Source organism: Chlorocebus sabaeus, chromosome 19 (assembly GCF_047675955.1).
Source record: "Chlorocebus sabaeus isolate Y175 chromosome 19, mChlSab1.0.hap1, whole genome shotgun sequence".
In the NCBI taxonomy this organism is placed as follows: domain Eukaryota; kingdom Metazoa; phylum Chordata; class Mammalia; order Primates; family Cercopithecidae; genus Chlorocebus; species Chlorocebus sabaeus.
In genome coordinates, this window is record NC_132922.1 from 8,218,837 (window position 1) to 8,230,977 (window position 12,141).

At 55.6% G+C, this 12,141-nt stretch overlaps 2 protein-coding genes across 7 annotated transcripts in view; both read left to right on the forward strand.

The window, feature by feature from the left end:
* POLDIP3 (DNA polymerase delta interacting protein 3) overlaps positions 1-2,587 on the forward strand; it is a 30,228-nt gene extending 27,641 nt beyond the window's left edge. For both annotated transcript variants that reach the window (XM_007975984.3, XM_007975986.3), the window contains one exon: positions 336-2,587. In XM_007975984.3, coding sequence (XP_007974175.2) covers positions 336-513 — 178 coding nt within the window. In that variant the 3' untranslated portion in view covers positions 514-2,587. The remainder of the gene's footprint in view (positions 1-335) is intronic.
* A 1,641-nt stretch (positions 2,588-4,228) lies between these two features.
* The window catches only part of LOC103223422 (ribosomal RNA-processing protein 7 homolog A), a 28,266-nt gene continuing 20,353 nt past the window's right edge, over positions 4,229-12,141 (forward strand). For all 5 annotated transcript variants that reach the window (XM_073006648.1, XM_073006649.1, XM_073006645.1 and 2 more), the window contains exons 1-7: positions 4,229-4,353; positions 5,920-6,062; positions 8,227-8,352; positions 9,098-9,215; positions 9,582-9,679; positions 10,069-10,267; positions 11,238-11,376. In XM_073006648.1, the coding sequence (XP_072862749.1) occupies positions 4,281-4,353; positions 5,920-6,062; positions 8,227-8,352; positions 9,098-9,215; positions 9,582-9,679; positions 10,069-10,267; positions 11,238-11,323 (843 nt within the window). In that variant the 5' untranslated portion in view covers positions 4,229-4,280 and the 3' untranslated portion in view covers positions 11,324-11,376. The remainder of the gene's footprint in view (positions 4,354-5,919; positions 6,063-8,226; positions 8,353-9,097; positions 9,216-9,581; positions 9,680-10,068; positions 10,268-11,237; positions 11,377-12,141) is intronic.

Sequence of the window (12,141 nt, forward strand, 5' to 3'; positions counted from 1 at the left end):
CTATCCCGTTTCTTCTGTTCTAATGGCAGCTGGTTGTTTCACATGCTTAAACTCAACCAAAATGGTTTGCTTTGTCATTTCCCCAGGGGTTGACCCTACAGGGGCTAGCATTATGATCTCGTTCTCAGCCTTCTGATTTAGAAATATCTGAGTGGAAGGTGGAGGGGAGGCTGCTTGGGTCTCCCAGCTGTGTGCATCATCATCATCCTGGGAACACAGAACTCCACCTCATGATTGGCTCTGATGGAGACAGTGCCAGATGCTACCCCTCATTTTGTTCCCTAATTAGGTTTTTTTTTTTTTTTTTTTTTTTTACCCTTCTCTGCTCTCCACAGGCGGCTGAGTGACAGCCCGTCGGTGAAAAAGGAGAGTGAGCTGCCTCGCAGGGTGAACTCTGCCTCCTCCTCCAACCCCCCTGCCGAAGTGGACCCTGACACCATCCTGAAGGCACTCTTCAAGTCCTCAGGGGCCTCTGTGACCACGCAGCCCACAGAATTCAAAATCAAGCTTTGAGCAGGGGAGTGAGGCAGCCAGAAGTGGGGGCAGAGGAGGGTGGCTCTGTTTCCCCAAGGCAAAGCTTATGACCAATGGGCCATCGGACTGGAGACCCCTGATTGTGGGAAGGGTCACCAGGGGTAAAGAGCTTCCTCACTGGATGGGACCCGCATTTCTGTGTTGTGTTCTGCCATGTGCTTTTCTCTGTATGTTAACGTTTCCTGTAGTATGTTTCTTCTCCATCTCATCACCAAGGTGGGCTTGTGGTTTTCAGTGTGCCTCTGCCAGCCTCAGCCCCAAGCTGATTTCTTATCTGGAAATGGTACACTGAATCTCTGGGTGGCTTTCTTGTGGCCCCATGGGATGCAGGCCAGGGGCTGTCTGAAGGACCCTGCTTTTTCCAGGGGCCGACAGGCTGCCTGTCGTTTGTGTGTATTAAGCTTTTCAGACAACGGAGGGGATGGAAAACCCTGGTATCCTGATGGGAGCCAGGTCGGCCTGAGAGCTGTGCCGCTCCTCTGCCTGGTCATTGGAGGTGCCTGGGTGGGGAGCAGGTCTCAGGCCTCTTGTCCTCTCCCCAGTGGCTCCAGGCCTCACTAATGGCAAGGGCAGGATGAGGCTGCACCACTGGGAAGAGTGTCCAAGCTCTTGGCTTGGAGGCCCGTGCTGTCTCCGCCCAGAGGAAGTTCTCCAGAGTTCACCTTTCCCTTTTCCTTGAGTTGTGCTGAATGCCCCACCCCAGCTCTCTTTCCCTTCTGGGTGTCTCTGCCAGGAGGGGGTTGTGTTGTGAGCCTTCCCGGTTCTCACCTCGCCTGGCACTCATCACACCCTGGTTTTGTGCAGCTGCCAGCTCTCCTCTGGTTGGGCCTTTCAAAGGTTCAACCTCCCATTCTGCAATGCTGTGGGTTTGGAGCTTATTTGAATGGAAGAGGTCGGTTTGCTCCTGGCTCTCCATTTCTGGCCTAAGTTGTCTACAGGACAGTGGTCAGGAGTGCCTGGAGGCATATATCCAGCTGCCACCAAGAGGCACTGTTTGTTCCCACTTACGTGAGTGACCCATCCATCCATGACCAGAGGTTTATTTTCCTGCCTTGGCAGAGGAGGAGTGAAGGGAGCAGGACAGCTCTACCAGGCAAGCTGTTTCCCTAGCATAGGCACAGGCAGTTGGGACAAAACTATAGAGCCCAGGGGCAGACCCTGAATGACCAGGCCAGTGTTGCCCCTGGTGCCACTGAGTGGTCCCCTGCTGGTTTGCTGGGAATGAAGGGAATCCAGGCTGGCAGAGCTGGAAGCAGTTGGGGAGCACAGTTCTGGGAGCTCTGAAAAATCAGTAGCAAGTGCTGGGAAAGGTGCATGCCAGAGATACTCAAGAGTTCCCAAGACTTGCTTGAGGCTGACCCAGTGAAGAAAAACCCAGAGACTCATGTTTCCAGAGGTCAGTCTGTCAGGCAGGAAGGACCCAGGGTTTGAACTCAGCTTCAGTCTGCAGACTCTGAGGCTGCCCAGGCCGGAAAAGTCCAAGGAAGGGGCCTGGTGCTCCACTTCCAGTTCTTTAAAGAATGCTGCTTTTTATTCTCTTAACCCCTTCAAGTGGGTGCAGACTTCTCGTTAGCAGCTGGAAGACATTCCTCCTACACTTTACCCTTCCTGGCCCAAGAGAGCATCCAGAAGGCAGTAGGACCTGGTTTTTCAGGTACTAGGAACAGGGGACTCAGTGCTTGGACTCTGCTTAGGGTAGGGACGGTAACTATCCTGCCTGCATGGCTTTACCCTCCCTCTGATCCCAAAGCAGGGATCTTCTGGTTGTCACAGAGTTTGATTGAGTCCAGCCGCAGCCACGTGGCCGTCTGGAGCTGGTGCTGTAGGTGACCATCTGGTACATTGAGGGGACCTGTTTGCCGCCTCCACTCTATAAGCAGTAATCTTGGGAGACCGGAAAGAGAAGGTGGTGGGCTAGTCCTGTGTCCTCCTTCACTTCCCATGCCCCTGTGTTACCCGTCTGTGTCTCCCGTGCAGAAGGAGAGGAAGAGGCATTAAGGGATGAAGGGTGATTATGTATTATCCATTTCTGAATAAACATTTGGTATTCCTACCTTTGAGTTATCTTTTTTTTTTGAGACAAAGTCTCACTTTATTGCCCAGATTGAAGTGCAGGGGCACTATCTTGGCTCACTGCAACCTCCACTGCCAGACTCAAATAATCCTCCCACCTCAGCCTCCCAATTAGCTGGGAGTACAGGCTTGCATCACCATGCCTGGCTAATTTTTGTAGAGATGGGGTTTCACCGTGTTGCACAGGCTGGTCTTCAACTCCTGACCTCAGGTGGTCTGCCTGCCTCAGCCTCCCAAAGTTGGAATTACAGGCGTGAGCCACCACACCCAGCCAACGGTTTTGATCTTCAGGGATTTCAACATTTGGAGTGCAACTTAATTATTTAAAAAATAGGTTCTTGATATGATACCCAGTATGGTCTTTAACTCCTGGGCCCAAGTGATCCTCCTGCTTCGGCCTCTCAAAGTGTTGGGGTTACAGGCATGAGCCACTGCTCCCCTCCAGGGATGCAAATTATTTGATACTCCTTTCTTCAGAAGATGGGGTCCCATGCCCATCCTGAACCCAAGTGTGCTCTGTTACTACTTTGACCAGATGTGAGTTTGCCATTTCTGGGCCTAGGCTTTCAAAGACTGTCACTTCCCCATTTTCTGTGCATGGAACATTCTCTGGGAGCCTTGACACACCACATTAAAAGTTGCCTATTGGGGCCAGCACGTTTGTTCACTCCTGTAATCCCAGCAGTTTGCAAGCCCGAGGCAGGCAGATCACATGAGGTCAGGAGTTTGAGACCAGCCTGACCAACATGGTAAAACCCTGTCTCTACCAAAAATTACAAAAATTAGAGGGGCGTGGTGGTGGGCACCTGTAATCCCAGCTACTGGGGGGGCTGAGGCAGGAGAATCACTTGAACCCGGGAGGTGGAGGTTGCAGTGAGGTGAAATCACACCACTGCACTCCAGCCTGGGCAACAGAGCGAGACTCTCAAAAAAAAAAGCTGACTATCTGCTGGGCATGGTGGCTTATGCCTGTAGTCCCAGCAGTTTGGGACGCTGGGGCAGGAAGATTACTTGAGCGTAAGGAGTTCGAGACCAGCTTGGGCAATAGAGTGAAGCCCTATCTCTACAAAAACAAAAACAACCGAAAAATGACCTCAGCTACTCAAGAGGCTGAAGTGGAGGATCATTTGCACCCAGGAGGCAGAGGTAGCAGTGAGCTGTGATCATGCCACTGTACTCCAGCCTGGGCAACAGAGTGAGACTGCAGGAAAACAAAAGTTGACTACTGAGTCTCACGTGGAACTGCCCACCTGACATCTCCCCTGAGAGGCCTAATGGGCATCTCACCATGGCCCACAGAGAACTGATCCACTCGATTTTCCCCAAGCTGGCCCCTCTCCTGCAGTCTCCCCATCTCAGTCAATGGCAACACCATCCTCTTAGTTGCCCCGACTGAAAACCTAGCAGCTATCCTGGATTTCTCTCACAGTGCCTATTCAATGTGTGAATGCATGAGTGGAAAGCTGAGTTCGCACTCGTGACTGGCCGGGGTCAACGCTTACATTCCCTTCCACTTGGCGCGCTGATTTGACTCAGCTGATGAAGGTTGGGCGCTGGCGGGCGGGGCCGAGAGGCGGGCCTGGAGCCAGGGGTCGGGAGAGACGCCACGGAAACGCACTCGCGCAGGCGCCGAACCACAACTTCTGGCGGCCCCCGGGCTTCCGGGCGGCAAGATGGTGGCGCGCAGGAGGAAGCGGCCGGCGTGTGAACTGGACGACCGTATCCCGAGCCCACCGGGCTACGCAGGTGAGGGGCTCCGGGAGGCGAGACCAGGGGCGGTCAGGCATCGCCAGGAGGTGTTTGGGGGTTGGCGGCGGCCGAGGGTCCCCAGGAGCGGCCGCACGGTTAGGTGTGAGCCCCGGCGGCCCCTGGCCCCAGGCTTGGGAGGTCGTGAGGCTCCGAGGACGCAGGAGGCGCTCTTCTGTCTTCCCACTCTACCGGGGCGAGCCCATCTTCGTCCACGCTTCCCGTGAGTGAGCCCACCTCTGTCCACCTCTCACCCAGGGCAAACCAATTTCCGTCCACACTCGCTCATCCAGGTGAGCCCCTCCCCTTCTCGTCGTCTCTGCTCCTAGTCCAGCCCCCATCAGCTCTTACCCGGGCTGTTACGGGCCCTCCTATTTGGTTGCCCTCCTTCTCATCTTGCCGCTGCTTCTGTTCTCCACCCGCGTCCTAGAATGTTCTTTTTAAATCCATTTAAAATTTAGATCATGTCTCACAAGCCCACGATAGCCCCCACATCCACTGCATTCCCTCCAGTGGCTTTATCAGGTAGCTTCTAAAACAAAAAGCAGACTTCTTAATCTGTGTGGGCCACGTGGTCTGGCTGGTGCTGACCTAAAGCTCTTTCTGTTTCTCTGAGGCAAGGTGCTTTTTCCCCCCTGGGTTTTTGCACGTGCTGTGCCAGTTTGTTGCACAGTGGCGTTTCTGGTCTGAGCTTTAATGTTGCTTCCTGAAAGAGGCCTTCCCTGATAGCCTATGGAAAGAAGACCTCTGCCACCCCATGACCCTGTAATGTTTCTTTCATAACTGATACAAGCTTGCTGTATGCTTACTTGGTAATTGTCTTCTCCATTATTGCAACTGAGCTTCCTGAGTTCAGGGACCGCAGCTCTATGCCAACCGGTAGTCTGACGGAGGTGTGAGAAAAATAGAAGCAGTTCCTAGCTTTATGAGATTACAGTCATGGGTGTGCCAGCGATTAACCAAAGAATCTCATCAGTATAGCCTACAGACTGTTAAGAGAAGCTGTGAAGGCACAGGCAGTGGGATCTGACCTGGCAGGAGGGGCTGGGGGTGACGCTGAGGCTCTCCTGAGGAAGCGAGCTTTGAGCTAAACCTGAAGGTTATCAGGAAGGAAGGGGGTGACGCACCAGGTAAGAGAGGCCAGTGTGTGTGAGGCCCTGGTGTACCCAGGGGAACAGGGAGAATCCAAGGTGGTGGGGAAAGATGGTACGAGAAGAGACCACAGTGGCAGGCAGGGTCTCTCGGAGCTTCCAGCCACGGTTAAGATTTTGGTGTTCACTCCAAGAGCCGCGGGGTTCGAGCTTCCCTTTCATTGCGCCCCCATCTGTAATCATTGCCCATTTATCTTCTCTCTCTCTGCACCACCTTGGGAGGCCCTCCTGGGCAGACTCTTAGAGCCTGCACAGGCTTTGCCAAAGGGTAGGGTCGGGGGGTTGGTGAAGGGATGGATGGATCGATGAGCAGATAGGACTAGACAGGGATGCGGAGAAAGGAAGTTGTGTGAATGTCTTGCTGGCCTCAGCTCAGGGTAGCCTGGCCATCTCTCCCCTCCCATTTCCTTTCCAGCTATTCCAATCAAGTTCTCTGAAAAGCATCAGGCTTCTCACTACCTCTATGTGAAAGCACATGGCGTTCGACAAGGCACCAAGTCCACCTGGCCTCAGAAGAGAACTCTTTTTGTCCTCAATGTGCCCCCATACTGCACAGAGGTGAGCTAGTGTCTGGGAGGGGACCTGTGGGCTCTAGGTGGGGGCTCCTCTGGCCTCTACCAAGTCCTTGGTGGTGAGACGGACACAGCTAATGGGAGCCCCAGAGGAGAGTGTCCAGAGGGCTACCTTGATCTCCAGTCAGGAAACTGGTTTTTTAAAGATGTTTTAAAAAGTATAATCCTGCCAGGCATTGTGGCTCATGCGTGTAATCCCAGTACTTTGGGAGGCTGAAGGGGGCAGATCACCCGAAGTCAGGAGTTCAAGACCAGCCTGGCCAGCATGATGAAACCCCGTCTCTACTAAAAAACACAAAAAATTAGCCAGGTGTGATGGCGTGCGCCGGTAGTCCTGACTAAGGAAGCTGAAGCATGAGAATCCCTTGAACCTGGTAGGCGGAGGTTGCAGTGAGCCGAGATTGTGCCTCTACACTCCAGTCTGGGTGACAGAGTGAGAGTCCATCTCAAAAGAACCCAAAAAACCCCCAAAATTAGCTGGATATGGTGGCGCACGCCTGTAATCCCAACTACTTGGGAGCCTGAGGCACAAGAACTGCTTGAACCTGAGAGGCGGAGGTTGCAGTGAGCCAAGGTCCGCCACTGCACTCCAGCCTGGCAACAGTGTGAGACTCTGTCTCAAAAAAAAGAAAAAGTATAATCCTAAGTAGCCCAAGGCTTTTTTACGTATTACCCGAAGTTGTTTGAATTGCTTGTTTTCTTTGAGATTATACGTGTCCATAGTTTAAAAGTAGTAAAGTATAAGGAAATAAAAAGTGCCTCTCGTTCTATCCAAACACAACTGTTAATTTTTTTTTTTTTACAAAAACTAAACTAAGGGAATTGCTCCTTCTGTTGCTCATGCTGGAGCGCTGCGATCTCAGCTCACTGCGACCTCGCTTCCTGGGTTCAAGAGATTCTCCTGCCATAGCCTCCCAAGCAGCTGGAATTACAGGCGCCCACCACCATGCCTGGCTAATTTTTGTATTTTTAGTATAGACAAGGTTTCACCATGTTGACCAGGCTGGTCTTGAACTCCTGACCTGAAGTAATCCGCTCCCCCTCAGCCTCCCAAAGTGCTGGGATTACATGTGTGAGCCACCACCCCTGGTCAAGAGAATTGTTGGATTTGTTTTCAAAAAAGAAACCCTAATTTGTAAAAGAATCCTCTAAACTTAGAGAAAAAAAGAAGCATGTAGAAGAGGGGGTGTGAGTTCTGACCTTTTTTGAAGTGCAGCATGTGTACAGGGAAGGGCCCCAGTGGCAGGTGTCCAGCTCGCTGCATCCCAGAGACAGAACATACCTGTGTAGTCAGCACCCAGGTGGAGACACAGCAGCACATCCCAGAACCCCTGCTGTCTCCTCCACCCATAACCACCGTCCTGACTGTCACAGCATAGGGTCACCACTGTTGATTCAGACAGACAACCTCCATCCTGACTGTCACAGCATAGGGTCACCACTGCTGATTCAGACAGACAACCTCCATCCTGACTGTCACAGCATAGGGTCACCACTGCTGATTCAGACAGACAACCTCCATCCTGACTGTCACAGCATAGGGTCACCACTGCTGATTCAGGTAGTAAAATTTGTCATAGAAAATCAGAATAACAGCAAGAATGTCCCCACCTGTCTCCAATGAGAGACAGCGGGAATATGCGGGGCACTCTGGCTCATGCCTGTAATCCCAGCATTTTGGGAGGCCGAGGCGGGCGGATCACCTGAGGTCAGGAGTTCAAGACCAGCCTGGCCAACATGGCAAAACCTCGTCTCTATTCAAAATACAAAAATTAGCCGGGTGTGGTGGTGGGCGCCTGTAATCCCAGCTACTGGGGGGACTGGCACGAGAATCACTTGAAACCCGGAGGTGGAGGTTGCCGTGAGCCGAGATCACGCTATAGGACTCCAGCCTGGGCTACAGAGCAGTGCTCCAACTCAAAAAAAATAAATAAATAAAAAAGAGAAAGAGCAGGAATATTGACCTCCATATTATCCCTGCAGAACAGGTCGGAGGCTGTGGCGCCCACAGGCTCCCAGCTTGGGCAGATGTGGCTGTGGCTCTGAGTTCTTCAGAGGCGCTGGACCCCTGGCAGTGCCACCCATGGTAGAGGGAGGCTTTCGGATGCCCCTGCAGATGCTCACACTTGACTTCCCTCTCCCTGCGGCAGGAGAGCCTGTCCCGCCTCCTGTCCTCCTGTGGCCTCGTCCAGTCTGTAGAGTTGCAGGAGAAGCCGGACCTGGCCGAGAGCCCAAAGGAGTCAAGGTCGAAGTTTTTTCATCCCAAGCCGGTTCCGGTGAGCCGCCAAGCACAGGGTTCCACTAGAGTGAGGGGGGTGGGGCATTGTGCCCAGTGTGCTGGGGGAGCTGGCACTGGGACGTCAGAGCATTCTCTGGTCCTGAGCCCATCCTCACCGTGTGTGGTGTAGGAGGCTGTCCAGGTGACAAAGCCTGCGATTCCTTCCCAGATTTGCCACATCCTTGCACTTCTTGCCTGACTTTTTCTGTCCTGTGTTAATGCTCAGGGACCGTCTCTGCTGGGCACCTGCAGGGCCTCCCCGGGCTGCCTTCCTGCTTTCTCCGCTGAGGGAGCTCCTTCCCCAGGCTTAGGGGCCGGGTCTCCAGGAGCACTGTTCCTCATGGCTTTCCCAGTGGCCCTGGAGCCCACACCTCCTCCCCACACAGTGGCATCTGGCATGGTGCGTGTGCCCAGGCCTGGCTTCCAAAAACCTGCCCTGGCCCAGGGCGACCCCTGCGTGTCACAGCATCCCTCCTGTGACTGGAAGAAAGGCAGCCTGTGTGTCCCCTCTTCCTGAGGAAGAGCTGGGAACAGCTGTCACTTCCCGCAGAAGCAGGATCACTGGAAGTGTGGCTGCCCCTGACCTGGGTTATGGGATGGCCTCTGGTTCTCTCCATGGCTCAGGAATAGCCTAGCACTGTCTCCCCTGGTGTAGCCACCGGCTAGGCTGAGGGCGGGCCTGGAGACCTTGTGCCAGACATATGGAGAAGCCCCCAGCCTCTGACATCTGTCTCTGTCTTCAGGGGTTCCAGGTAGCCTATGTGGTGTTCCAGAAGCCAAGTGGGGTGTCAGCGGCCTTGGCCCTGAAGGGCCCCCTGCTGGTGTCCACAGAGAGCCACCCTGTGAAGAGTGGCATTCACAGTACCGCGGGGGGTGACTGGCACCTCCTTTCTGGGCTCTGGGTTGGCAGGACACTCTGTGGGGCAGTGTCTGAATGTCACCAGCCAAGTCCATGCTCCCTGAGAATGGCGTGTGGAGGCCTGGGCAGGAGGACCGCGGGTCTGTGTCTGGGTCCCCAGGGAGTCGTTAGCCTGAGCCCTTGGCACAGAGCGGCACAGGCATACTGGGCAGGCAGAGCGAGGGCCCAGCTTGCAGCCCCTGGGGTTTCCTTAGCACCTGCACCCCGGGCCCTGTGGGAAAAGGTCTCCATTAGCCTGGCAGGCCCTGGGGTGGGGCCCAAATGCCAGGCCTGAGGAAGCCCCGTTTCCCTGCCTCCCTTTTCCTCAGAGTGGATCAGTGACTATGCAGACTCCATGCCCGACCCTGAGGCCCTGAGGGTGGAAGTGGACACGTTCATGGAGGCGTATGACCAGAAGATCGCTGAGGTAGAGGCTCCACAGGGTTGGCCGAGCACCCCATTGCCTGTGTGGCTGTGGGAAGGTGACGCCCCAGAGGGGGGGCGGTGGCAGCCTGTCCTTAGCCACTCTGTAGAGGCCAGGCTCCCTTTTTCCCTGCCGGATCCTGGGCTGCCTGGCTGGGTGACACATCTAGTCTCCGCATGGTCTATAGTGGAGAAGGAGGCAGCGCCGGCAGGTCTGTGCCCTCCCGGCCATCCTGAGCCCCAACACCATGCTGGGAGGAGGGGAGCAGCCCGTCCCTGGGGGGCAGGGCTCAGGGCGGTTCTGACTTAGGGAGGAGGGCGTGGAGGATGGGCTGCTGGAGACTGCAAGAGGTCCCAGAATTCCACCGGATGACAGGATCACCTTCCCTGCAGGAAGAAGCTAAGGCCAAGGAGGAGGAGGGGGTCCCTGACGAGGAGGGCTGGGTGAAGGTGACCCGCCGGGGCCGGCGGCCTGTGCTCCCCCGGACTGAAGCAGCCAGCCTGCGGGTGCTGGAGAGGGAGAGACGGAAGCGCGCCCGAAAGGAGCTGCTCAACTTCTATGCCTGGCAGCACCGGGAGAGCAAGATGGAGCGTAAGCCACGCCCAGCCCGTCCTCAGGCCCCTCGGCCTTGGCCCCAGCCTTGGATGAGGCCTCTGGCCAGGACTCCTGATGGCAGGCGCTGAACCTGGTGGTCACAGAGGGAGGGCGTCCCTAAGCACAGGGCTCCCACTAGGCTCTGGAAAGAGGCCCAGCCTGGCAGCACCCTGTGTGGCGGTCCCCCATCACCCCCCGGGCCAGATGCATTTGCTCAATGGGTGGGACCCTGGGTCATCAGTGCCCACCTCTGGGCTCCTGTGCACTTAGTGCTGGCGCTGGTCAGCCCCCAGCCAGCAAGGAGTTCGAGTGCAAAGGGGGCCTCCGAACCCACTGTGGGTGCAGGGAGGGTGCTGCAGAGTATGTGTGTTTGGTTAGGGGTGTGGCTGGGTATGTGAGATGAGGGGGTTGTGTGTGTTGGGGTATATATGTGTGGTGTGTCAGGTGGCCAGTCACTGGTGCTTTCCTTGCCTCGCTGACCCTCTTGGCTCCCACTTGTGCTCACTCTAGACCCTCAGCTTCCCCCTCTATGCCATCAGCCTGCCACTGACCTGGGCCACCCGGTGACCAGAGTTACCATCGGCATTCACCAGCACTAGGGGTGGGGTCCCTTTACCGAGTCTCAGGGTCGCTCCAGGCCGAGCGGTCAGGACTCCTTCCTTCCCCCTTGGGCAGGGGTCGGGGTGGGGGCGGATGCCTTTGCTTTGTTTCTACGGCTTCATCTCCAGGCTCGGGGTGCCAGCGTCTCCCACTTTGGCCTTGCCCTTGGACTCGGCCTGCCGTTGGGTTGTTTCCTTCCAGGATCCAGACCCTGCCCCCAAAGCAGAGCTGGGAAGGGGGCTGGGTTGGTGGGGGAGACATGCCCCCCATGCCCCACAATAACTGGGAGGAGGGGTGGGGCAGGAGCAAGCCGGCTGCCCTGGGGGCGTGTTGTCTGACCCTGCCCCGCGCCTCCTCTCGTCCCCAGATCTAGCGCAGCTGTGCAAGATGTTCGAGGAGGACAAGCAGAGGATCGAGCTGCTGTGGGCCCAGCGCAAATTCCGACCCTACTGAGCCTCGAGAGCCGCAGTGGATGGCTGGAGGTGCGGGGCCTGGAGGAACATCAGGTGAGGCAGGGCCTGCATCTGTCTCCGAGAGGCCGAGCTTTGCGAAACGGGCCCCAGGTTGAGGCCACCATGTCCAATAGCCCCATGAGAGTCCACACAGGCCAGGAGTGAAGGGCCAGGCCACCCCTCGGGTCTTGGGCTTCAGCAGTCCTGGGGACCTGGGCGTGTCCAGAGGAGGACTTGCCCCTTCTGCCTCCTACCTCCACATCCTCCTGTGAGGGACCCTGCATGAATCCGCTCTGTTTTCCCTTTTCCTTTAATGGAAAAGCCCTTGCTGGCAACGAAACAGCCTCAAAAGCAGTGAGAATGCGAGAAGCTTTTATTTTCCACCCAGTTGGGCAGCAGGGAAAGGCTAGGTGGCCCCAGCCCGCCCTTCCTTCCTCCAGCTGGCTGGAGGTTATTAGCCAGGATACAGCAGCCCTCCGAACCCAGACTCTGTCTCCCTCTTGAGGTCACAGATGTTGAAGTTGGAGTCTCACTCCTTCCCCTGACTACACCCTAGGCTGGGCATCAAGACCAGTGAGGCCTGTCCCTACCACACCTGTGGGCGTTTCTCGAGAGAGTGAGAGACAAAGTATAAAGAAAAGTGGGCGCAGGGGACCGGTGCTCAGGCTCAGCATACGAGGACCCACAGCTCTTAGTTCCCTCAGTATTTATTGATCATTATCTTTACCATTGCCCCTAGGGTAATAGTGGGGGGAGCGTCAGCACGAAAACGTGTGAACAAAGGTCTCTGTGTCATAAGTTTAAGGAAAGGTGCTGTGC